Source organism: Lontra canadensis, unplaced genomic scaffold, assembly GCF_010015895.1.
Source record: "Lontra canadensis isolate GAN:19392208 unplaced genomic scaffold, GSC_riverotter_1.0 scaffold7, whole genome shotgun sequence".
Lineage (NCBI taxonomy): Eukaryota > Metazoa > Chordata > Mammalia > Carnivora > Mustelidae > Lontra > Lontra canadensis.
In genome coordinates, this window is record NW_022631001.1 from 21,200,802 (window position 1) to 21,227,717 (window position 26,916).

At 37.2% G+C, this 26,916-nt stretch overlaps 1 protein-coding gene across 2 annotated transcripts in view; it reads left to right on the forward strand.

Moving 5' to 3' along the window:
- The window catches only part of INTS4 (integrator complex subunit 4), a 108,646-nt gene that overhangs the window by 23,329 nt on the left and 58,401 nt on the right, over nt 1-26,916 (forward strand). For both annotated transcript variants that reach the window (XR_004382146.1, XM_032852984.1), the window contains exons 4-6: nt 5,208-5,314; nt 22,484-22,669; nt 23,260-23,310. Coding sequence is in view for 1 of the 2 variants with exons in the window: in XM_032852984.1 (XP_032708875.1) it covers nt 5,208-5,314; nt 22,484-22,669; nt 23,260-23,310 (344 nt within the window). In the remaining variant the exon portion in view is untranslated. The remainder of the gene's footprint in view (nt 1-5,207; nt 5,315-22,483; nt 22,670-23,259; nt 23,311-26,916) is intronic.

The following is a 26,916-nucleotide window of genomic DNA, read 5'->3' on the forward strand; positions in this document are numbered from 1 at the left end:
CAGGGATGCCTGGATGGCTCAGTCAGTTAAGCATCCGCCTTCGGCTCAGGTCATCATCTCGGGGTCCTGGAATGAAGTCCTGCATCAGGGTCCCTGCTCAGTGGGGAGTCTGCTACTCTCTCTCTCTCTACACCTACCCCCATTCATGCCCTCTCTCTCACTTGCACTCTAAGAAATAAAATCTTTAAAAAATAAAAGCACCAAAACAATTACATTGCCTTAGTACAAAAGTATCCTTTCTTTCCATGGGAAGTTCTTATAGAAGCTAGCTATATACCTGTACGCATTTCACACTTTAAGGTTCGGGATTTCATAGAGCCATAGACTTAATCAGCTATAAATGGCCTTTTAGAGGTCATCTTGTCTAATTCCTTCGTTTTGCAGATCATAGAAGTTTAGTCCCAGAGAGATGAAATGAGTCCAAGTGAGTTCATTTAGCTAAGGAGTTACAGAACTGAGAATTTAGTGCAGTACTCTTTCTTAGGGTTTAACTGAAACACTTTGCCTCTAAAATAGAAACATTATGAGAGAGTTAATTTGGATGCAAACCTCATCCTAACCTTAAAAAAGAAAGAGACTCAAATTACACAGTATACATGGAAATAGCTGTTTTGCTTTTAGTTAAATATTCTAAGGGTTTTTAAAAGAATTAATTTATTTAAAGATTTATTAATTTATTTCTGAGATAGATAGAGAGTGCACAAGTGGGAGGGGCAGAGGAGAAGGAGAGAGAATCTTAAGCAGAATTCATGCTGAGCTTGGAGCTTGATGTGGGGCTCAGCCCTACAACCATGAGATCACAGCCTTTGCCAAAACCCAACAGGCAGATGCTTAACTGACTATGCCACCCAGGTGTCCCTATTTATTTATTTTAGGGAGAGAGAGAGAGAGTGCAAGCATACATAAGTGGGAGTGGAGGGGCAGAGGGAGAGGAAAAGAATCTTGAACAGACTCTGTGCTGAGTGGAGTAGTAAAGGGCCAGGGAACTCAGAGATAGTCCCTTGATCTCATGAACCCGAGATCATGACCTGAGTAGAAGTCTAAGAGTCAGATGCTCAACTGACTGAACCACTGAGGCACCCCTATTCTAAGTTTCTTACTTAATTGTCTCTGAGAGATTTAATCTAGGTCTTCTGGTTTCCAGTTCCTGGTCTATCTAGATTCAGAGTGGGAGATAGAACTGGAAGGGACCATAAAGATCATCTAGTTCAAGCCCTTTATTTCATTGCTGAGGAACATGAACTCCAGGGATGTAAAGTGATTGCTAAAGTTACCCTGTATTTGTGGCTTAGAACAAGGCACAGACTAGAATTAGGAGTCTTTCATTTATCAGTCTAGTGTGCACTTTCAAATCCAGCAGTGTGGGCCACCCTCTGGACCAGAAGTCCTTCATTTCAGTTCATCGCATGTATGAGTTCCACAATTCCTTGGCAAGCACTGGACTAGGCACTTTGAGGGTGTCAGGTACCTCTGCTTCTCCAGTACATACCAAACCAGTAATGAAAACACAGAGCTTGTTGTAGAGGAGGTATAATCAGAATACTGTGGAAACAGAAGAGAGTGTGAGATGAGTGCTGACTGGTAGGGTCTAGAAAGGCTTAGTGAAGAGTTACATTTGGAAAGGCAGAGATGGGAAGAGTAGTGCGAAGAAGTAGGAACATTATGATAAAAGGTAGAGAACTGCGTAAGTATAAGACGTATTTGAAAACCTGAGTTGTTTCATGAGAGATCATCAAGGAGTGAGGGCTTTAGGAGGAAAAACTGGTAGTGTTTTGAAGCCAAAAGGTAGGTAGTCTTGAGTGCTGAGGATTTTGAACGTTACTTTATAGGCAGTAGAAACCATGTGAAGTTTTTTTGAGCAAGGGCATGGAATAATCAAGTCTAGTTTTAGAAAGCTAACTTGGTGGCTCTGAGGAATTTGGTTTGATGAACTAGATCATTTAGAAAAGAGATGTTGAGCGTTTATTTATTATCCATGTGGAGATGTCCATCCAACCTGTAGTTGTAATATTGGTCTGGAACTCAGGAGAGAGACTAAGACTCAAGATTTAGATTAGATTTGCGATTTATCAGAAACAAGAATTAAGCTTAGAAAGGTTTAGCTAATGGGGCACCTGGGTGGCTCAGTCAGTTGGGTTATGCCTTTGGCTTGGGTCATAATCTCAGGGTCTTGGGATCAAGCCCCTGCATCAGGCTCCCCACTCAGTGGGGTCTGCTTCTCCCTCTGCGCAACCTCCATCCCCTGCACATGCTCTCTCTCTCTCTAATTAAAAAAAAAGGGGGGGGTGTTTAGCTAACTTTTCATGGATGTTATGTAGAATCATTTTGTACAAATAAATTAAAGGGTGGGTGTAGTAGTGTTGGAAATTTCTAAATGTTTCTTCTGTATTTTCGAAGTACTTTTTCTCCTTGTGGCCTCTTTCGTATTGGAGACTTCTTGATGATCTTCAGTTTTGTGTTTAAATTTAAGATGAGGACGAGGAACTAAAAAGCTGATTGGTAGCTCTGTGTGAAGGGACTGGGCTTGGCAATTGGCAGCCTCTGTACTAGGATGACCCTCTTTGGAGGACTTTTAAAAATGTTAGTGACTTTCATGTTTTTCTGTGGGACCCATCCGTTTTTGCATTTTGGAGTTCATGAATCTGCTAGGAAGATAGACAGATGGCTGACTGCAGTGTTTTTGGAGTCAAAAAGCTGTTGAAGGGGGCTAGGGAGAGGGGCGAAGTGTCTCATTTATTAGTATGTTACTACCTCTTAATCTCCTCTTCTTCACTATGTCTTCTCCCCAGTCCTCACCTGGTATCCCCCAAATGGAGAACTTTTTAGTCTAATTTCTGCATAGAATGAACTTCCTATTTCAGTGGCCACTTGGCTGTGTAATATAGGGAGGGAGGCAGAGGTCCAACTCCTTCTTGTAGATACCTCAGATAAATCCTCCCTTATCCCTGATTTTTGCTTTTTGTTTTTGTTGCTTTAAATCTCCCAATTCCTGGATCTTTTTAGGGTGTTCTGGCTAGAATTCATTTGCTTTGTGGGGCTATCCTCCTCAGTAGGTGTTTACTATTAGATTTCTCCATTTTTCCAAAGCTTTAAAAAAAAAATCTATGATATTTTTCATCTCTGAAAAATTTGTCTTAAGTACTTACCTTTATTCCTCTAGGGTTTGTTTTAGGTTTTTGGTTTTTGTGGGTTTTTGGGTTTTTGTTTTTTTTTTTTTTTTTTGGTCTTCATGGGTTTATACTTTTTTAATTTCTTCACTCTTATACTAATGAAATTTTAGGGAAGAATAATAAAAGATGTGTTCAATATGTTATATTTAACTAGAAGTTTTATTAAGAGGTTATGTAGCCAGTGTCTTATCTTGTCTGTCTTCTTCTTCTTTTTTTTTTTTTTTAAGATCATATTTTTAAGTAATCTCTATACCCAACATGGGGCTTGGACTCCTGAGAGTTGCATGTTCTGTGGACTGAGCCAACCAGGCTCCCTGGCTGTGTTTTCTGAGCTTTAGTAATTTTATGTGTTACGTACACCATTTTTGATGTATTTGTCTTACATCTATACTATGGTTTACTTAATATTTTTAAGTGGACAATTTTTTTTTTTTTTTAGTTAAAGAGACTGTCTTAATAGGTAAAAGAAAATTAGTGTCCTGTGACATCAGTAGATAGTACCTGCAATTTTTATCATGTACATTAAAACATAATTACTAACATTAAAAAATGATTATCTGAATGCTACCTGAAATCCTCTTGTATGTAGCCAACATTAAAAGAACCATATTTGAGGGGCGCCTGGGTGGCTCAGTGGGTTAAGCCTCTGCTCAGGTCATGATCTCAGGGTCCTGGGATTGAGCCCCGCATCGGGCTCTCAGCTCAGCGGGGAGCCTGCTTCCGCCTCTCTCTCTGCCTGCCTCTCTGCCTACTTGTGATCTCTCTTTCAAATAAAAAAATAAAATCTTTAAAAAAAAATAAAATAGGGGCACCTGGGTGGCTCAGTAGGTTAAAGCCTCTGCCTTCGGCTCAGGTCATGATCCCAGGGTTCTGGGATCGAGCCACGCATCAGGCTCTCTGCTCTGCGGGGAGCCTGCTTCCTCCTCTCTCCCTCTCTGCCTGCCTCTCTGCCTACTTGTGATCTCTGTCTGTCAAATAAATAAATAAAATAAAAAGTAAAATAAATAAAACAACTATATTTGAAACAAAAAAAAGAATTTAGAGAAGAGAATCTGGCTGATTGGTGTTGAGTGGTTTGGGTTTGGCTCTTTGCCCACTTACTAAACCTTCATTGAGCATGTAATGAATGAGTGGTGCTGGATTCAGAGAATACAAAGGTGAATAAGACACAGTCATTGCCATGAGGGATCTTTCCATCTCTTGGTTTAGTCTGATAGGAAAATAAATAAGTTTAGTGAAGTGTTAGAGCTGATGTACAGGGTGCAGTGGAAGTGCACACAAGGAAATAGTCAATTTTATGGGGAAGGAGGAAAAGTTCTATATAGCAGGTGACACTACAAGATTAGTAGGTGCTTCCTGGGGAGTTGGGTTGAGAATGGAGTTGGGTGTAGGTGGAGGCATTCTGGGGAAGTTAGCCTGAGTAAAGATAGAGGGATATGAAATCATAGTAACTGAAAAAAAGAGTGCTAGATGAGACTTAAAGAGATGAGGCTAGAAAGGTAAGCAGAGCTAGTCCTCATGGAGGGACTGGTATGTATGTGTGTATGCCCTGCTAAGGAATTTGGATTTTATCTGGAAGGCTGTGAAAAACCCTTGAATTAATCAAGCACTAAATAGTTTTGGAGTACTGTGCCCAATCTTATGGAGGATTTGTGTTTTATTTTTTTATTTTATTTTATAAAAGATTTTATTTATGTGAAGATGAAGGGCACAATCAGGAGAGGGGCAGAAGGAAAGAGAGAGAGGGAGAAGCAGACCCCCCACTGAGCAGGGAGCCCAACTCGGGGCTCAGTCCAAGGACCTTGAGATCATGACCTGAGCCGATGTCAGATGCTTAACTGAGCCACCCAGGCGCTTCAGATTCAAAGTTTTAGACATGATCCCTTTAGGAACTTAGCTTTTGGTTGAGGGGAATTCAAGGATCAAATAGAAGAACCTACCTAACAAAAAGTTACATTTTTTTACCCAAGTAAATTTAGTTTCCTTAGTGATCGCCTTTTGAAATCCTGCAACCCAACTTTTCATCTTCCTTTCTAGAGTCTCATCAAGTCCTAGCTCAGCTGTTGGACACTTTGCTTGCAATCGGCACTAAACTCCCAGAGAATCAAGCTATCCAGATGCGATTAGTTGATGTAGCCTGCAAGGTAAGAGCATGATGGTTAGATACAGGGTTGCATCTTTCTTGAATAGTTTGCTTTGCCTGAAGAGGTAGTATGAGCTGTAAGATCTGTTTAACTCCATCCCAAATTTGTAACTGAGAATTGCAAAGGACGCTTAATGGTTTTAAGAGCTGCCTCATCCTTTTAAGCTGAGTAAGTTGTTACAAAATGAACTTCCTCATCCTCCCAAAAGAAATGGAAATCATTATAGTGGCTGCCGTGTATAGTGTGCCTAGTAAATGCACTCTGCTTATTAGGGTAGTTTGTATGCAGCTTTTCATGTGTTCTCTGCAGTCCTTTAGGTGAGTACTGTTATCCCTGTTTTACAGAGGGGGCCATTGCGGTTTAGGGAGTTTAACTTGCCCAGTTTTTCACAGCTAGGAAGTTGCAGGACCAGGGTTTCCAACTCGTTTCTCTGATTCTGAAGCCCATGTTCTTTTTGTTATGCGTTATTGCCTCAATAAACAGACCAATTACAAAAAAACAAGTGTTTCGGAAGTTTTTTTTAGTTTTTCTTTCTAACTATAAAAGAAATACATGTATATTTGTTGTGCCTTTTGATTTAATTTGCCGCTTTTAATTAGCCACCTTTTGTACATAACTTCTAAACCTTGTAGAATTGGTTTTAGTTTTGATGAATTTATTTTGAGAATAGAAAAAGACAAAGACAAATGTGTTTGAATTGTGGAAGAATATTATATTTATGGAATTAGAAAACTGTTTCTGAGCCCCAGGAAAAAGAGTGTGTCATTTATCTTAATAAACAATAACAACAACAAACAAACCCAGAACACTTTGACAAGTATAATTGAAAGTCTAAGTGGAAAAAACTAAGGATTGTGTATTTGAGAGAGTAAGTATATATCCGTGTAAGAGACTAACATGTCTGTGAGGTTGTACTTGTGAGAAAAGTGTCTATGAAGTGAATTGTTATGCTTGAGATAAGAGTTTCTTCAATTTGCTTTAAATAAGCATTTTATTATAAAGATTTATATTCAAGAAAGAACTGCACTTATAATTCACTGCCCAGAGGTGATCATTATTAGCCTTTTGGGATATTGCTTTCTAATTTTAACATAGAGCTCTAATCATAATTTATATGCAGTTTTGCATTTTGCTTTTTTATTGACATTACAACAGAAGTATTTTATATTGTAGATATTTTGTAGACATTTTCAATGGGTGCATGAAATTTTGCTCAATAATTAAACTATAGTTTACCTAACCATTCTCCTATAATTGGACATTTATATTATAACCACTTTTTAAATCATGAATAATACTGCAGTGAATATTGTTAGTCTAAAATATTTTCTGTATTTAGGTTTATTTCCTAACCATAGTAGAATTACTAGTTGAAAGCATTTAGGTTTGTTTTGTTTTTTGTTTTTTTTTTTAAGAGTCGATACTTCTTGCCAAATTGGTTCCCAGAGTGTTCCAGTTTTTATGACCACCAGCAGTGTATGAGAGTGCCTAATTTCACTGTACCACTCTAGCATTGGATATTACTGGTTTTTTTTTTCCCTCCACTCCCCTTCTTTTGGGCCCTCCCCTCTGGAAACCATCTGTTTGTTCTCTATTTTTATAGGTCTGATTCTCCTTTTTGCTTGTTTGTTTATGTGGTTTTGTTTTTTGTGTTTTTTTTTAGCTTCCATGTGTAAGTAAAATCATATGGTATTTGTCTTTCTCAGTCTGACTTAATTCACTTAGCATAATACCCTCTAGATCCATCCTTCTTGTGGTAAATGGCATGTCTCATCCTTTTTTGGTGGCTGCATAATACTCCTGTGTGTGTGTGTGTGTGTGTGTGTGTGTACGTGTGTACATGCACACACATATAGATACTCACACACACTGTATCTTCATTATCCACTCATCTTTCAATGGGCCTTTAGCTTGCTTCTATATCTTGGCTATTGGAAACAATGCTACAGTAAACATAGTGAAGCATTTGTCTTTTTGAATTAATGTTTTCTTTTTCTTTAGGTAATACCTAGTAGTAGAATTACTAGATTGTATGGTATTTCTATTTTTAATTGTTTGAGGAAACTCTATACTGTTTATAGTTATTTTACCAATTTAAATTCCCACCAACAATGTATGATCCATATCCTTGTCAACACTTGTTATTTCTTGTCTTTTTAATTTTAACCATTCCAGTAGGTGTAAGGTGATATCTCATTGTGGTTTTGATGTGCATTTCCCTGATGACTAGTGATGTTGAGCATCTTTTCACGTATCTTTTAGGCATCACAATCTTCTTTGGAAAAATGTCTATTCATGTCCTCTGTCCAATATTTTATTTTTAAAGATTTTCTTTATTTATTTTAGAGGCAGAGAACGCATGAACAGGGGGTAGGGGCAGAGGGAGAGGGAGAAGCAGACTCAGCCTCCCTGCTAAGCTGGGAGCCTGATGTGGGGCTTGATTCCAGGACCCTGGGATCATGATGTGAGCCAAAGGTGTTTACCTGAGCTGCTTAGGCACCCCAGCTCTGTCCATTTTTAATTGGATTGTTTTTTGATGCTGAGTTGTAGAAGTTCTTTATATATTTTGGATATTAACCTCTTATTGGATATATCATTGCAAAAATCTTTTCCTATTTAATAGATCTTCATTTTGTTTGATGGTTTCTTTTGCTATGCAAAGGCTTGTTCTTCTGATGTAGTCCTAGTAGCTTATTTTAGCTTTTGTTTCCCTTGCCTTAGGAGACATACCTGGGAAAATGTTGCTGTGGCCCATGTCAGAGAAATTATTGCTTATGTCCTGTTTTAGGATTTTTGTCATTTCAGATCTCATTTAAGTCTTTTTTTTTTAAAGATTTTATTTATTTATTTGACAGGCAGAGATCACAAGTAGGCAGAGAGGCAGGCAGAGAGAGAGGAAGGGAAGCAGGCTCCCCACTGAGCAGAGAGCCTGATGCAGGGCTCAATCCCAGGACCCTGGGATCACAACCTGAGCTGAAGGCAGAGGCCCTAACCCACTGAGCCACCCAGGCGCCCCTCATTTAAGTCTTTAATCCATTTTGAGTTTATTTTTGTGTATGGTGTTAGAAAGTGGTCCAGTTTCATCCTCTTACACATAACTATCCAGTTTTCCCAACACCATTCCTTGAAGATAGTGTCTTTTCCCCATAATATATTCCACAATATGTCCATGTTACCCAAAGTGATCTGCAGATTTGATGCAGTCCCTGTCAGAATACTAACAGCATTTTTCACAGAACAAATAATACTAAAATTTATATGGAACCACAAAAGACCCTGACTGGCCAAAGGAATCTTAAGAAAGAAAAAATAAAACTCGAGGTATCACAATTTCAGATTTCAAGATATACTACAAGTCTTTAATAATCAAAATAGTATGGTGGGTATTAAGGAGGGCACGCATTGCATGGAGCACTGGGTGTGGTGCAAAAACGATGAATTCTGTTACACTGAAAAGAAATAAAAAAACAAAAAACCAGTATGGTACTAGCACAAAAACAGACACCTAGATCAATGGAATAGAATAGAAAGCCCAGAGATAAACCCACACTTATCTAGTCAGTTAATATATGACATTACAAAGGAGGCATGGTTATTAATGTTTTAAAACAAAAGACAAACCCATTAATCTGGTAGGAGGAAAATGTTTTTCTTTAAATATCCTTTTTATTTTTAATTATTATTATTTAAAAATTTTCCTTTTTAAAGAGTACTAGTGAGGCTTCATATTTGTGTTTCATTTCTATTTCCTCTCTTCTGAATAAACTTTTCATAATCTTTTCTAGTTTCTCAGTAGGATTTTGTATGTTTTTTCACCATTTGTAGAGGCTCATAATGGGGTAAAAACTCAACCATTTGAAAATGGTAGATCTGTCAAAAGCTTTTGCAGACTCAAGTAAATAAAGATCATGATGCATAGTTACAGTTAGTGTTTTTATTGCCTAATGCTATTTTGTCTGTGATTTTGTCATACAATGTGCTTTGAGTAAAGAGTCACATACAGTAACCTTTTCAATAGAAATAATACAGAATATGTTCTCTAGCCACAATGGAGTGAAATTAGAAATCAGTAACGGAAAAAAATTTGGGAAGCCCCCTAAATATGGAAATTAAAACAACATACTCCTATAGCACCAATGGGACAAAAAAGAAATCAAAAGAGAAATTTAAAAATACTTGGAGGTGAATGAAAACTCACAGGATGTAGCTAAAGCATGCTTAGAGGGAAATTTATAGCTCTAAATGCCTATGGTAAAAAAGTCAAAGATCAAATCAGTAACCTAACCTTCCACCTTAAGACACTGAGAATAGAAGAGTGCACTAAATATAAAGTATGCAGATGGAGGGAAATGTGAAAGATTAGAGTGGAAATTAATGAAATAGAGAACAGAAAAACAGTGGGGGAAAAAAATCAATGAAACCAAAAGCTTGTTCTTTGAAAAGAAGAACAAAATTGATGAACCTTTAGGTATATTGCCCAGGAAAGAAATAGAGAGGATCCAAATTACCAGAATCAGAAAAGGAAGAGAGCACATCAATACCAATGTGATAGAAATAAGAAAAGATTTAAAAGAAAATTATGAATAATGGTATGCTAATAAAATAGATAAATGAAATGGACAAATTTTTATAAAGAGACAGACTGCCAAAACTGACTCAAGAAGAAGTAGACAATCTGAATAGACCTATAACGAGTAAAGAAATTAAATTAGTAATGAAAAAACAGAAACCTACTGACAAAGAAAAGCTCATGCTCAGATGGCTTCGTGTCAAACATTTAAATAGGAACACCAGTTTTTCACTTTCCCCCAAAATAGGAGTGAACACTTCCCAGCTCATTCACTGAAGTTAGTATGAGCCTAAAAACCAAAACCAAAGACCTCACATGAAAAGCAAACGCTAGACCAATTTTTTTTTATGAATATGGATGTAAAAATCCTTAACAAAATGCTAGCAAGCCAAATTCAGCTATTTGTAAATAGGATTATACACCATGACCAAATGGGATTTATTCCAGGGAATGCAAGTTGGTTCAACATCTGAAAATAAATTAAAAAAGAATAAAGGACAAAACTCCATGATTATCTCAGAATAGATTGAGAAAAAGCATTTGATAAGATCTGATATAATTTCATTAAAAAAATTTTTTAAAAACCTGGGAGTAGAATAGAACTTCTTCAGCCTAAGAAAGCCATCTGTGAAAAACTGACAGCTAACATACTAATAGTGAAAAATATTGGATGCCTTCCCCACCTAAGATCAGGAACGAAACAGCTATGTTCTTATGTCATATGTCCATTCTACATTGTACTAGAGGTTCTAGCCAAGGCACTTAGGCAAGAAAAAGAAATAAAAAGCATCTGTCCTGGGAAGGAAGAAATAAAACTATCCCTGTCTATTCATATAACAGGACCTTATACATAAAATATTCTAAGAAATCCATTAAAAAACTATTAGACATGATAAACAAGTTCAGGAAGGTTGCAGAATACAGTATCAATATAAAAAAATTAATTGTGTTTCTGCTTATTTGCAGTGAGCAATATGAAAATGAAATTAAGAAAATCCATTTATTATAGCATCAAAGCTAATTAAGTACTAATACATTTAATAAAGGAAGTACAAAACTTGTACTTGAAAACTGTATGGATTTTTAAAGGGAACCAAGATAGCCAAAACAGTCTTGAAAAAGAACAACACAGTAACAGGTACACTAGCATATTTCAAAACTTACTAAGCACCAATAGGTAGATGTAAAGATCGATGAAGTAGAATTGAGACCCCAAAATTAATCCCATGTGTCTTTGGTCAACTGATTTTTTTTTTTTTTTGACAGATTGCAAATAGGCAGAGAGGCAGGCAGAGAGAGACAGGAGGAGGAGGCAGGCTACCTGCTGAGCAGAGAGCCCGATGCGGGACTCGATCCCAGGACCCTGAGATCATGACCTGAGCCGAAGGCAGAGGCTTTAACCACTGAGCCACCCAGGTGCCCCTGATTTTTTTTTTTTAAAAGATTTTATTTATTTATTTATTTGGCAGGCAGAGAGGCAGGCAGAGAGAGAGAGGGAGAAGCAGGCTCCCCGCTGAGCAGAGAGCCCGATGAGGGGCTCGATCCCAGGACCCTGGAATCACAACCCGAGCCAAAGGCAGAGGCTTAACTCACTGAGCCACCCAGGCGCCCCTGGTCAACTGCTTTTTGAAAGGGTATCCATACCATTCAATGGAGAAGGAACAGTCTATTCGACATGTGGTGCTGGGACAACTGGGTATCCACCTGCAAAAGAAAGAATTTGGAAACTTAACTAACACCATATGTAAAACTCAAAATGTATCAAAGACCTAAATATGCCAGCTACAACTATAAATTTCTTAGAAGAAAATATAGTTGTAGATTTTCATGACCATGGATTTGGCAGTGGATTATTAGATGTGACAAAAGTACAAGGAACAACAACAACAAAAATAGATAAATTGGACTTCATCAAAACTGAAGAATTGTGTTGGAAGGACACTATCAAGAAAGTGAAGACAGTCCACAGAACAGGAAAAAATTTTTGCAAATTTTATGTCTAATGTCTAGACTATAGAAAGATTTCTTACAGCCTAACAATAAAAATGCAAATAACATAATTAAAAAATGGGCAAAGGATCTTAAAAAGGCATTTCTCCAAATAAGATATACAAGTAGCCAATAAACAAAAAAATGATGCTTAGCATCATCAGTCATTAGGGAAATAAGAATCAAAACCACAATGAGATGCAGTTTCACACCTTTCGGATGGTTATACTAAAGAAGGCTCGACCATACCAAGTTTTGGTGAGGACTTAGAATAATTGGAGCTCTCCTCCATTTCTGATGGAAACGTAAAATGCCTCAGCTGCTTTGGAGAACAGTTCAGCGGTTCTTCAAAAAATTAAAGATACAGGCTTACTATATGACCCAGCAATTCCACTTGTAGATATATTCACAGCAGCATTATTCATTATAGCCAAAGAAACAATACAAAGGTTGAAAGATTCACCACAATTCAAAGGGTGAATTCTTTATAACAGTTTTATTGAAATGTAACTCACATAGCATGCTTTTCATCCTGTTAATGTACACAATTCAGCGGTCTTCAATATTTTTATGCATGGGGACAATCACCATCACAGTTAATTTTCCAACATTTTCATCATTTCAAAGAGATGCCCTTGTGTGACCAAGCACATAGATATCCCTCTATCTATCCCAGCCTTCAGTACCTACCTACTGATCGAATTTCTGTCTCTGTTAGATTTGCCCATTATGGAAATTTCATATAGATGGAATCATATAAGTTTTTTGTAAGTAGCTTCTTTCATTTGACATGTTTTTGAGATACATCCAGGTGTTGTATATATTAATATTTCATTCCGTTTTATGCTCAAAGAATATTCTACTGTATTTTGTTGATCCATTCATCAACTGCTGAGATGGTCATTTGGGTTGTTTCCACCTTTTGAGTATTATGAATATTGTTGGTATAAACATGTACAAATTTTGTGTGAAAATGCTTCAGTTCTCTTGATAGATGTGTTTAGAAGTTTTGGTTGGAAGTATGTTTTCAGTTTTGGGTTTTTTTTAAGATTTTATTTATTTATTTGACAGAGAGAAACACAGCAAGAGAGGGAACCCAAGCAGGGGGAGTGGGAGAGGGAGAAGCAGACTCTCTGCCGAGCAGGGAGCCCAATGCCAGGCTCAATCCCAGGACTCTGGGATCATGACCTGAGCCAAAGGCATATGCTTAATGACTGAGCCACCCAGGCGCCCTATGATTTCACTACTTTTGGGTCTATTTATCCTGGGAGTGAAATGGCAGGGCCATTAAACCTATATTTAACTTTTTTGTTAAAATTTTTTTGAGTTGTGGTAAAATACACATGAATTTTTTTACTTTAAATAAATTGAATATTTTTTTAAAATTAAATAAAATATGCATAACATAAAATTTACCATTGTAATCATTTTACAGTGTACAGTTCAGTGGCATTAATTATATTATCTTATACCACCATCACCATCATTCATTCACCCATCTCTTCACTTTGCAAAACTGAAACTTTATGAGTTAACCAGTTATTTCCCATTTTGCCCTTACCCGCAGTCCTTAATAAGATGCTAGGTGCCTTTCGCTAAGAAAGAGAATTTTGGGAAAGTATTGGGTTGAGACAAAAATCCAGACACTTCAGCAATTTCAGACTTATTGCCAAATTATAAAATAATGTACGGCTGCCTGGGTGGCTTAGTTGGTTGGGTGACTGACTCTTGATTTTGGGTGAGGTCTTGATCTCAGGGTTCTGAGTCCAAGCCTTGTATTGGGCTCCCTGCTGGGCGTGGAGCCTACTTAATAATAATAATAGTGATGATGATGATGATGATGATGTAAAGAATTTCCATATATCCCTCTTCCTGATTCACTAATAGTTAACATATTCCCACATTTACTTTATGATTATCGCTGTGTATATACATATTATCTTTTCCTGAACCATGTAACAGTAAATTGCAGTCATAATGCCCTTTTTCCACCAAAGTAATACTTAAATACTTAAGTGTATTTCTTAAGAAGGGTATAATTTTGGGACATCTGGCTGGCTCATTCAGCTAAGCATCCAACTCTTGATTTTGGCTCAGATTATGATCTTAGGGTTGTGAGATCAGGCTGTGTGTGGAGGTCCACACTGGATGTGAAACCTGCTTAAGATTCTCTCTGTTCCTCTGTACCTGTTAACCGCCCCCCACACACGCATGCGCATTCTCTCTCTGAAATAAATAAATACATCTTTTAAATAAAAAGGATGTAATTTTTATAAACACAGTGCTGTTCTGAAAATCAGGAAATTTAACTTCATACAACACTAATACTAATCTCATCCTTTATTCACATTCTACTGATTGTCCCAATATTATCCTTCATATAAATTTTTCTTTCTGGTTCAAGGTCACAGAATGCATTTAGTTTCCATCCCTCTTCTTTAATTAGGAACGGTCCCGCATCCTGTCTTTGTCTTTCATGACCTTGACATTTTTGAAGAATATAGACCATTTATTATAGAATTTCTTTTAATCTGTGTTTATCTGTTCAGTCTGTATAATCTGTATTTCCTCTGTTTAGATTCAGGTTATATATTTTGGCAGGAATACTACATAAATAATATTTGTTCTTAGTTTATCACATTATAAGGCACAGATGAGGTTTGACTCATTATTGTTAACTTTGATACTTGATTAAGGTGATGACTACCAGGTTTTTATTTGTAGAGTTATAATTTTTCCTGTGATTAATAAGTGGTTTATGGGAGATACTTTGAGTTAATGTAAATATCCTCTTTCCCATCAAATTTTACTCCCTGTTTTAGGGGACTATTAATAAATTTTGCTGAGTCAGTTGTTAACTCTGGTCATTGCAAAATCATGATTTTCTAATTCTTATTCCTTATTAGTTGACATACTACTGTAAATAAAGCTTTCCCTCCCTTCCTTTTCTTCTCTCTCTCATTTTATTCAATATATTATAATTTATTTCTATCATTATTATTGTTTGAAGCTCAGATTGTTTCTTTACATGTCTTTCAAATACAGGGTATGAATCTGCCATTTTTTTTCACAGTAGGAAGAAAGTCATGCCTTCAGGTACTCTTAACTCTTCAAAGTTCTTCTCATTTTATATTGTCAGTAATCCTTTAAAGTACATTGTACAGCTAATTCTCATTTGAAAAGAACTGGTTCACAGGTTTGGCTAGGAAATTAATATTCTTTTCATATATGGCATCTGTACAACCAAAGTTGGAGATCTGCTTTCCTTCCTACCTATGAAGATTTTTCCAGTAGAAAAAAATATTCTTGTCATTTTTTTTAATAAGGCTTTCTTAGAGCCTAGTTTTAATTCTTGTCGTCTCTATCTCACCTTTCCATCCAGTCTGTTTCTTTTCTGTTCCTTTAATTCTGTGGCGTAAGTATAGTAGACTCTTAACAGGCAGCAGATAGAACCATATAGCATTTTTATATTTATAAAACTCTACTCAGATATTATGTATGGTTTGTCAGGAGAGTGTACCTGTTAAAATCATTTGCATACAAAGTACACTGAGTTTTTGTCTGTGCTTGAAAACAATCCATATTGAAACTGAATGAGTCATTAAGTTATTTTTGTCTTACTTAAGGTACTTCATTCTCAGATTTTCTTGATACACTTAACCATTGATTTTTTTTTTTCCCTTATAGCAATAGTTTTAAACGGGTTGGTTTAGCTTATTTTTGGCACAGATTGCTCTTATTCTTGGGGATGTGGTTTGCTTACTCACTCCATCAGTATAAAAATGATGTCACTTTGGTGGCCTGGGTATAACACCAAAATAGCATCATCTGCAGAGCAGACACGCTAGGAAGCTATTAGTGATGATGGCGTGATGCAAGAAGTGACCTGTATGGGAAGGGCATCATAGAACTGTAATTGCTGCCCTGAGGGTGTGATGGAGACTTCCGCCGTCTTTCGGCCTAACATTCAGCATGCAGGAATAGGCTGGTTCTATAACAGTGTTGCCTGGTTACCTTAATAGACACAGGAAGGTTTCAGTTTGTTGTTTGAAAATCAAAGTATTTGTTACAGTGGAAGCAACCTTCAGGGGTTGGTGCTTCAGTAAACAGTTTAGTTATGAGAAATATGTTTTCATACTAAAATGGTTTGTTAGTAAAATCCTGCTTTATTAACTGAGAGAGTCATTGTCACCTTCGTATCTAAAATTTCTCATAATTTCTCAGTTTCATTGGCTTAATTTGATTGATAATTTTGAGCTTTATGTACAAGACATTCTGAGGACATGAGTGTTAGTTTCACATTTTTGCAGCCTAAATAACTTGGAGGCAAGAATTAACTCTGTTCTAAAATGTTTGAGTGAACCATTTTTATAATGAGAGGCTTTGTTTCTGAGCACCCCACCCTCAGCATAGTGGCTTTCTTCCTAGGTTTCCTTTTTTCTCTTCTCTAAGTAAGCCTACTTGCCCATCCCATATCCACATGGGACATAGCTTCTCACCAAGTCTAGTTTCCTGCTTAATTCAGGAATCTTCTCCTGGAGCATTCTGGTGTGAACCAGTAACAGATGCTCTCTATCTTTCGTGACAGACTGCCCTGTCTATCCGTCACTAGAAAGTTCATGCTTGTGTGTTCTAGATCAGCAGTCCTGTTTCATCCAGGTGCCCCCTCTTACCTCTGACCCTTCTCCATTTATCTGATTTTTGCCATTACTTGGTCTTCTTTTCCTTGCCTGTTTTCCTTCTCTTCTTAAGTAGGTTGGGTGTTGTTTTTTTAAGTACATGCTAAACGCTCGGCACTATGATAGGCGCTTGTACTTACTGAATGTTTGTTATGTCCCATACACTATTAGCTAATTTTACATTCAGTAATCATTTTGGGAGATGCTGCAGGGAGGGAGAGAGAAAGCGAGATCGAGTGAGTGTGAGGGCACAAGGGGAGGGATGGGGAGAGGGAGAGAGAGAATCCCAAGCAGGCTCCATGCCTAGGGCAGGCCTGGATCCCACAACCCTGATATCATGACCTAAGCTGAAATCAGGAGTTGGATGCCTAGCTGACTGAGCCACCCAGGCGCCCCCATACGGTAATTATTAAATGAGTTCATTTAGTATACTCACTATAAAACTTCATGGTAGAGGATATTATCCTATTTTTACAAAGTAGGGATTTCTATAAAAACTTGTGGGGTTTAGTGAAGATCACGTAGAGACTATGTAGCAGGGCCAGCAGTTAAACCTAGGTCTGTCTGACTTCAAACCCTGCTCCTTCAGCTGTGATACTTTGCCTCTCAGACAAGAGATGAAACGATTAATGGAATCCACTTTGTCTGCAGAGCTCCTACGCTTCCTTGAGGTATTCTCTGAACCTTTTTGGGTGTGGTGCTGTTACTGCTGCCTCTTTCTTTTTATGTTCTTAAAAATACATTTATGATTCTTATGGATAATGTGATATTTTTCTTTTTTAAAAAGATTTTATTTATTTACAAACGATTTATTTATTTGAGAAAGAGAACATGCATGCACACACACAGCGGGAGGGGCAGTGGGAGAGAATCTTCAAGCAGATTCTCTGGTGAGCATGGAGTCCAATTCAGGGCTTGATCCCACCACTCATGAGACCATGACCTGATCCAAAACCAATAGTTGAACCTTTAGGCAATTGAGCCACCAAGGCACCCCAAGATTTTATCTTTAAGTCATCTCTACACCCCACATGGGCCTTGAACTTACGACCCCAAGATCAAGAGTCACACACTCTACCGACTGAGCCAGGCAGGCACCCCTGTTTTTCTAATGTTTATGAAACTGTTTAGTTATTTTATTTTTACTCATGTGTATTTAGACTCTTAATTTTTTTTTAACTTTTTTATTATTAACATATAATTATTATTTGTTTCAGGGGTACTGGTATTCATCAGTCTTTTTTTTTTTTAAGATTTTATTTATTTATTTGACAGAGATCACAAGGTAGGCAGAGAGGCAGGCAGAGAGAGAGGAAGGGAAGCAAGCTCCCTGCTGAGCAGAGAGCCCAATGCAGAGCTGGATCCCAGGACCCTGGGATCACAACCTGAGTTGAAGGCAGAGGCTTTAACCCACTGAGTCACCCAGGCGCCCTGGTATTCATCAGTCTTACCCAACACCCAGTACTCACCACAACACGTACCCTCCCCAGTGCCCATCACCCAGCCACCCAGTCTTTCCCACCACCCTCCTCTCCAGCAATTCTCAGTTTGTTTCCTAAGATTAAGTCTCAAACTTGCAGAAAAATTGCAAGTCCGGTAATAGAGAACTTTGTTTTCTTGTGAACTATTTAAAATAAGTTGCTAACATAGTGCCCCATTACTTTTGAATACTTCATTGTGTATTTTCTATAAAGATATTTTCCTACAAAGATATTTCCTTCAGTGTGATCATCAAAATCAGGACATTAACATCAGTGTATACTACCATTTGATCCTTAGACTTCACTCAGATTTCACTATTTCTCCCAATCATGTCTGTTACTGGTAAAGGAGCCAGTTCAGAACCACATATTGCATTTTAGTTACATCACATCTCTTTAGTCTTCTTCAATCTGGAATAATTCCTAGTCATTACTCGATTTTATGATTTGATGTTTTTGAAAATTATAGGATAGGTATTTTGTAGAACCTTTCTGAATTTGTATTTGTCTGATATTTTCTCATAATTAGATTTAAGTTACCACCTTTGGCAAGAACTTACTGCATCCTGTTAGGTGCTATGCCATTTTGATTTGTCGTACTACTAATGATGTTAACTTTGATCACTTGGTTAAGATAGTGTCTGTCATGTTTCTTCACTGTAAGGTTACTCTTTCCTTTGAAATGAGTAATATTTTCTGGGATGGCACTTGGAGACTATGTAAATATTCTGTCACCAAACTTTCAGTTTGTTTATATTGGTTACAAACTCACAGATTCCTTGTTTATTCAGTGGATCATAGTCTGTTACTATAATTGTTCACCTTGATGTTCAAATTTTCCTGATTTGAAGAACAGCAATAACAACAACAAACTGTTTTCCTGATTTGGCCAAATAAGAGCCCCTTTAAGCTGGTTTCTCTGTTCTTTTGACTTCTTTTATGTTTGAATACTTCCTTCTTTTCTGGCAGAATAAAATAATCCAGGCTCATCTTGTACTTTCTGTACTCTAGCTCCAGGATCAGCTATACTGTATTTACTCATCTGATACATCTTCCTGTTTGTTCAGTGTGTGTGTGTGTGTGTGTGTGTGTGTGTGTGTGTGTATCACTTATACAAAGTATTGGTAGCCTAGTTAGCTAATCACAAGAATTGGTTATTAATTTAGTGTCAGTATGTTTTATCACATAGTAATTAGAAACTGGAGTGATTCTTCATGCCAGAGACTGGTGTTATTTGGGAGTAACAGTATAAATATATTTGAGGAAAACGGATGTTGTGGAGCTTTTTAAATATTTAAGGTGCAAATGCCCAACTCTGTACATGGTGACAAAGTTTTCAAAATCATGGAGTTATTTATGCAGCTGAGTGGGGAAATGAGCTCTAGGCTGAGTGGGTATCAAGAGTGTTCTCTATCAGCTCTTACACTAAGTTATCTGTGTTTTAGACATATCCCTTAATCCTTATGGTCCTGTAAAATAGGGGATTGGCAAATAAAGGCAGGTGGAGAGAAATGGGTGATTATTGAGCGTACTTCCAGAAGCAATTGTGATTTCAAATCAGTGGTTTCATTTATAAATAGAAAATCCTAGAAAATCTGAACTTGAAGGGAGTATCTAAAGATACCTGTTTTTGACATTTATGTGTATAGTTATCCTGTAATGAAACCATATATATACTTTATCTGTGACCATCTACCTTTCTTACTATTTTAGATTATGGCAACAATAGCTAATAATCATATTAAGCTTGTAGTGTATCAAGCTTTGTTGTTTTTTGTTTTTCTGTTTTACATTTATATCCCTATTTGAGCCTCATGATAACCCTGTAAGTTAGCTGAGACACCTATGACTGTTCTTTCTTTATAGATGAGGAAGTGAGGCTTTGAGAGAAGTGACTTTTGACTCTTGACTGATTTACACATATCATGAGTCACAGCTGAAATTTGAAGCTGGTTATATATATATATACACATATATATATAAAAAAAATGCTTTATATATATATGCATATATATACTCTATATTATGGAAATTGCAGATTTACTGTTATTTCCAGTTTTGAGTGTACATTTGACAATTTTTTATGCTGTGCAATCTTTTCATGGATTTTTCTCCTCTCACTTTTTGTCTTTGTCTGACCCAGGATTTTGGTGTTTTTTGCTCTAGTATTTTAAAGCAAATCGCTGACATCATGTTACTTAAATCATAAATACTTCAGTATATATTTATAACTGATCATTTTAAAAATTATAGCCATGATACAATTATTAACAGTACTTTGTATCAATTCATACCAGTTCATATTAAAATTTCCTTAATTGGATTAATCATATCTTTTTATAGTTTATTTCTTTTGGTTTAACATCCAAAAAGACCTATGTATTGCATTTGGATAGTCTCTTAAATTTCTTTTAATCTGTAACAGTGCCCCTTTTGTTTTTATTTTTTCTTTAAATGCCATAAGTTTATTGAAGAACCTGGATCATTGGATCTTTTTTTTTTTTTTTAAGATTTTATTTACTTATTTGACAGATGGAGATCACAAGTAGGCAGAGAAGCAGGCAGAGAGAAAGGAGGAAGCAGGCTCCCTGCTGAGCAGAGAGCCCAATGTGGAGCTCGATCCCAGGACCCTGGGATCATGACCTGAGCTGAAGGCAGAGGCTTTAACCCACTGAGTCACCCAGGCGCCCCTGGATCATTGGTCTTAAAGAATGTTCTCTACTCTGGATTTGTTTGATTGTTTTCTTTTGGTGTAATATCAATGTTGACAGTGGGAAATGCCCTACTTACTGGTTTCTTTGTCCTTTTGATCTGGACTCCATTAATCCTTGATACCATCCTTGCTTTCTGGGGCAAGGTGTCCCAGGCTCTTACATATTTTGCCCCAGTCCTGAAACTAGCCATTTCTGTAAAGAGTCTTTGAACCCAGATTTTAAAACTTCAAGTCCCATTCACTTTTCTTTATACCAGTGTCTTTGAAACTGAGCATAGTGATCCATTGGTGGGTAATGCAACCAGTTTTATAGGCCATGATTAGTATTTTTTAAAGGATTTTATTTTTAAATAATGTCTACACACAATGTGGGGCTTGAATTTAATAATCCTGAGATCCAGACTAGTCTGTGTACCAAGCCAACTAGGCACTCCATCATGATGAGTATTTTTTGAAAATCAAAATAAAAATATCCGAGTATATCAGAAGATGTAAGGCTAAGTAATATTTTATTAAACTTTCTATATATATATTTGTATGTGAATACTGTGTTGAAATATAATGGATATTTCTTCCAGTGGATCTAAAAAGTTTAAAAGTCAGAGTTCCATGCTATATTAGCATGTACTATACAACCTCATTTCTTTAAAGTATTTTCAGTTCCTGTTACTGCATTATGCAAATAGCTAATTTCAGTAGCATTGGACTAGGTATAGCAATAGATAACTGATAATTTGTTAAAAATACTAGTGAGAAGAGATAACGTTGAAAAAGATTGACAGTACTTAAGTGTTGACAAGGATGTGGCACAATTGGAACACTGTTTATCACTGGTGGAACTGTAAATTAGTCAAGTTAGTACAACTGCTTTGGAAAACTGTTTGCTACTTGGTGGTGTCTTCTTAAGCTGAACATATGCATCTGTGATGCAGCAATTCCAATCGTAAGTTTATATCCAACAGAAGCCACATTCAAGCTACCATAGTCATGCTTGCATTATTAATAGATAAAAACTGGGAAAAAAAAACACACAAATATCTACCAACAAAGGATTGTGGTGGTTTCACAAATGGAATACTATATGGTAATGAAAATGAATTAACCATTGCTGTATGCCATACTGTGGATGACTCTTACAAACTTAATATTAAGCTAGAAAAGCCAGACACTCTGATTTTACCAAGTATAGAAACAGGCAAAATAAATCTATGTGTTATAAGTCAAGATAGTGGCTATTTTTGATGGTGGTGGAATAATTAGTGGGAGGAGGGATCAAGAAGGGTTTCTTGGGTGTTGGTCATGTTCTGTTTCTTCATCTGGGTGTGTGTATGTCATTGTATGTGTGTATTTATTTTGTGAAAATTCCTTAAGCTGTACACTTAAGCTTTTTACATTTTTCTATATAAATATTCAAAGTTTTAAACATTTATAAATTTTTGTTTTGTTTTTAGATTTGATAGCATATAAAATACAACTTAGGGACCATTTTTAAAGTACTTTCTCTTAACAAGGCAAAGTGCTAGCTTTTGGGAATGCAGTGATGAAAATTGGGGATCTTATTTTTAAGGATTTGTTCTTTTGGAAGACACATACACAAGTAACATGATCTTATAGAGACTGCAGTGAGAATGCAGTGTTTGAAGTCATTCCTAAAATTGCTACAATGCTTTCCTTCTGGTTTTTTGTTTAGTTTAAGCGATCTTAATCATATCCTTTTGTTCTCTTTTCTTTTTGTAGCACCTCACAGATACCTCCCATGGTGTAAGAAATAAGTGCCTGCAGTTACTTGGTAATCTTGGCTCTTTGGAGAAAAGTGTCACAAAAGATGGAGAAGGCCTAGCTGTCAGAGATGTCCAGAAGATTATAGGGGATTACTTCAGTGACCAAGACCCACGTGTCAGAACAGCAGCTATAAAAGCCATGGTAAACATGATCATGGAAACTAAATGGTGACAGTTTTGTTTGTTTCATTTGTTTATTAAGTTCATGGCTAATGTTGGATGCTTTCTGTACCACCCTAAGATATACCTTATGCACACTTTGAGGAATGTGATGATGACATTGAGATCACAGAACTCAAAGGTACACACACCTTGTATAGCAGGAGTGCTTTTCTTCGGGCCTTTCTGGTTGCTTCCACCCATATTTCTGAAACGTGGAGGGTATAACTTAGACCTGTTTCAATACTGAGTCACATGCTTCCTCCAGGTCCCTGGAGGGGGATGGTGCTTTGTAGGGGGAGGTGGTATTAACCATTTCTTCTTCAGCCTTCTTGTCATTATTGAGTATTTTTCTAATATCCCCTTGGGACACTTCATGGGTTAGATTTATTAAGTCTCTGAGTGTTTCTACTAAAAAGTCTTTGACCAGATTTCTTATTTATATAGCAGTGATTTTGGCTAATGGGAACTATGTTAATCTGATGTAATGGGGGAAAATACATGAGATTGTGGAGATTGTGGGAATATTGATCTTTTTTCCCCAAATACTTAAACTATATTTTTATTACCTAGTTGCAGCTCCATGAAAGAGGACTGAAATTACACCAAACAATTTATAATCAGGTACCTTAAATGATTACTGTCTGGAAGGGGAGGAGGGATAATGAAACTGGGAGAGTGGCAAACTAGTTGTCAGAATTTGAAAACCTAGAACAGCAACTGACAACATTAATTGGGTTGAATGTGAAGTTGTATCCAAAACATACATTTTAATAAAAGGATGGAGGATATATAATTGAATAGCACTAATACATGTAAAAAAGACTTTTAGGAGGATCTAGGTAGCTCAGTATGAGTACCAGAGTACACAGAGAGAAGTATAGTGTTCAGAATAAGGAAAGTGGTGGTCTCACTGATCTCTGGTTGGGCCAAACATGAAGTCAATTCTGGGCACCATACTTGACATACTAGAGTATTTCTGGAGGAGGATGTCCAAGACCATGGGATTGAAAGGCACAATGAATTTGTAGTATCACTAGGAGAAGCTAATTGACTGCCTAATGAAAAGGCCTTACAAGGTGATGTTTCTCTTTTAGAATAATTGAATAAATCTAGAGACAAGCAATCTAAATCCGTGTCAGAAATGAAATTTTGGACCAAGAATGGTTTTATCTTTCAGAGGAAGATGGCAATTAGTTAAATCCCTGAGACTGATGTATAAACGAAGTTTATTCTTTTACAAAATGAAATAGAATGAGCTTAGAATGGTTATGTTGGTGTGACCATCACCTTCTCTCCCTGTAGGAAAACTCTTTGGGAAGCCAAATAATTAAAGGAAACTTAGAGAGTGAGGACTCAGAAGTTAGTTAGATGATTTAGATATTTAATGGCATAAGACCATGTCAATAAACTAGGCAAGCAATGAGAGGTCTTCAAGGAAGTAAGGGTGGAATGTTGGGGTGTTTGAGATAGAAGGATTAATTAGGAACCATAATTAGGTATATACTGGTTTTGATTATGTTAGTGTGAAGGGTTGGTGGGACACCCATGAGGAAAATTCTGGGCTGTAGATAGATATGAAGGTCTGGAGTTCAGGACAGAGCAGAGCCGGAGGGTGGATAATTGAAGTCATCACCATCTAGGGGGCATGTGGATACTTAGGGAGAATAAGAAGATTGAAAGAGACCAAGCATGGAAGCCATGGGTGAGGTCTAACATTTAAGAGGTAGACAGAAGAAAGGAGCTGAGAAGCAGCCAGTTGGAGGAGGAGGAAAAGTATATTCCAGAAAAGTCAGGAGGGAGTTCTCATAGTCAGCAGTGTCAGATGCTTGTAGGAGGTCTGTAAAACAGAACTGAAAACTACCTATTAGACCTAACAACAGGGTAGCTGTTAGTGAATTTGAAGTATTAGTAAGATTCTTATTAGTTAGAGTGTTGGGGATGGAAGCCAGATTAGAGTCAATTGAAATGAGGCAATACAACTGTGATCAACTATACTTTAAAGAAATTTGGCTGGGGGCACCTGGCTGGCGTAGTTGGAGGAGAATGTGACTCTCGATCTCAGGGTCGTGAGTTTGAGCCCCACGTTGGGTGTAGAGATTACGTAAATAAAGAAATAAATAAATAAAAATTTTTTTAAAAGATTTTATTTATTTATTTATTTGACAGAGAGAGAGAGAGAGAGATCACAAGTAGGCAGAGAGACAGGCAGAGAGGGGAAGCGGGCTCCCTGCTGAGCAGAGAGCCCAACACGGGACTCGATCCCAGAACCCTGAGATCATGACCTGAGCCGAAGGGAGAGGCTTAGCCCACTGAGCCACCCAGGCGCCCTAAATAAATAAACTTTAAAAAATAAACTTGGCTATAATAGGATGGCAGGATGGAAGATGATAAAAAGAGAGGGCTTTTTTTTTTTTTTTTTAATTTAATTTTATTTTTTTCAGTGTTCCAAGATTCATTGTTTGTACACCACACAAGGAAGGGCTTTTGTAGTTTATTTTACTTTATTTAAGATTTTATCCATTGTATTTTAAAGATAGCTGCTACCTATGTTTATGTGTTGAAGGGAGAGCCAGTTTTTAGGGAGAAATTGATGATAGACAAAGGGGAATAAATGGTGAAGTAAGTCTCTTGAGGCAGAAAATCAGATTCATGAGCTGATTCATGCAAAAATATTAATGAATACGTAATGCTGGTTGTACAACACTGAGCTTGTTGGATAGGATCCATGCCCTTCACTTTCTCTTGGGTGAGATAGGTGAATAACAAATAAATAAACACAATAATTATAACATGTAAGTAGTACAGTAAATAAATAGGGTGCTGTAATAGAGAATCACAAATAGTACCTATTTTGGAGGATGTTAAGGAAGGGCCTGTGTGAGGAGATGATGAAATCCATAGTAAAAGTAGAGGGATTAGGAATTAGGATACTTTTTTTCCCAGACATTGAGGAAAAAGTATGGGAGAATACAGGTATAAATGAATTTATAACCGTTATGGAATAGTTGGGAGAATTTGTGCCTGAGAACTTTGATTTTTCTCCAATAAACATATGGCCTTATGGCTGGAAGTGGGATAGGGGCCCAGCGGGGGAGGTTAGGACAAGCTGCCTTGGGTAATGGAAGTGGAAAGCAGGGGTGTAAAAGATTTCAGAGTAGGGCCAATAAAGTTCCAGATCATGAGCCACCAATCCCCTAGAGAGTATAGTCTTTGCTAGTGTTCTGCTGCCCTTGTGAGCAATAGAGAAGGTGCTGGGTTTTTAGAGCAGCTGTAGTGGAAGTCTTAAGGGAGTTGTAAATGTTAAATGTTAACGGCGCTGTTGAGACTGAAGTAATAGAAGGGTATGGAGCAAGGAGAAGGTGGCTCATTTGGAGAAAAATGGTGGGATTAAAGCAGCGGTTCTCAGCCACAGTAATTTTACTCTTCAGAGGATATTTGGCAGTGTGAAGCTATTTGGGCTTTTGCAGCTGCTTGCGAGGGGAAGAAGGTGCATTGCTATAATCATCTAATGGGTAGAGGCCAGGGATGCTGCTAAACGTGTTAACAATGTAAAGGACAGCCCCTCACAGGGAAGAATTTTACTATCCAGAATGTCAGTAGAGCCAAGGTTCAGAAATCCTGGCTAAACAGGTAGGTAGCTTAAGTGGGACTAAAGAGCAAGTGTGATAGATTAATTCATGGAAATGGAAGAGCTGGTGGAGTAACATGTTATGATGAGAGCATGGAATGTAGGAGTTCAAATTCTAGAAATGGAGTAGTTCTGGGTGTTGGTTAGGTCTAGGGTGTTACCATACAGGTGGAGTAGGGATATTCCATTTCAGACCAAAGGAAGGCAGAAAAATCTGGCCTCTTGTGGCAGCTTAGCATTAAAATTCTACATTTATTTAGAATGTTTGAGTTTTCAGATTGTCAATCAGAAATTCATGCTTTGATTCTACAGAAAGGGAAAAATATCCATATTTGGTGTTTGAGTCTGTTAGAGCAGCACTGTGGGCTCCCAGCAGACTTTGCTAGGATTGATGCTATTCTAAATGGCTTTTGTGCTGTCAGTCTGTGGTTCTGCCTTCGGAGGTGGGGTGGGAGTCAGATCACAGAACACAGCCAGAGCAGCTGACAGAGGCCAAGAATTCTTTGTTGGGCAAAGGTTCAAGAAGTTAAAACTACCCACAAGTATTTTAATTGGCATCCTTATCCAGCCACCCTGTCTTCATTTTGAAAATAGTTTGA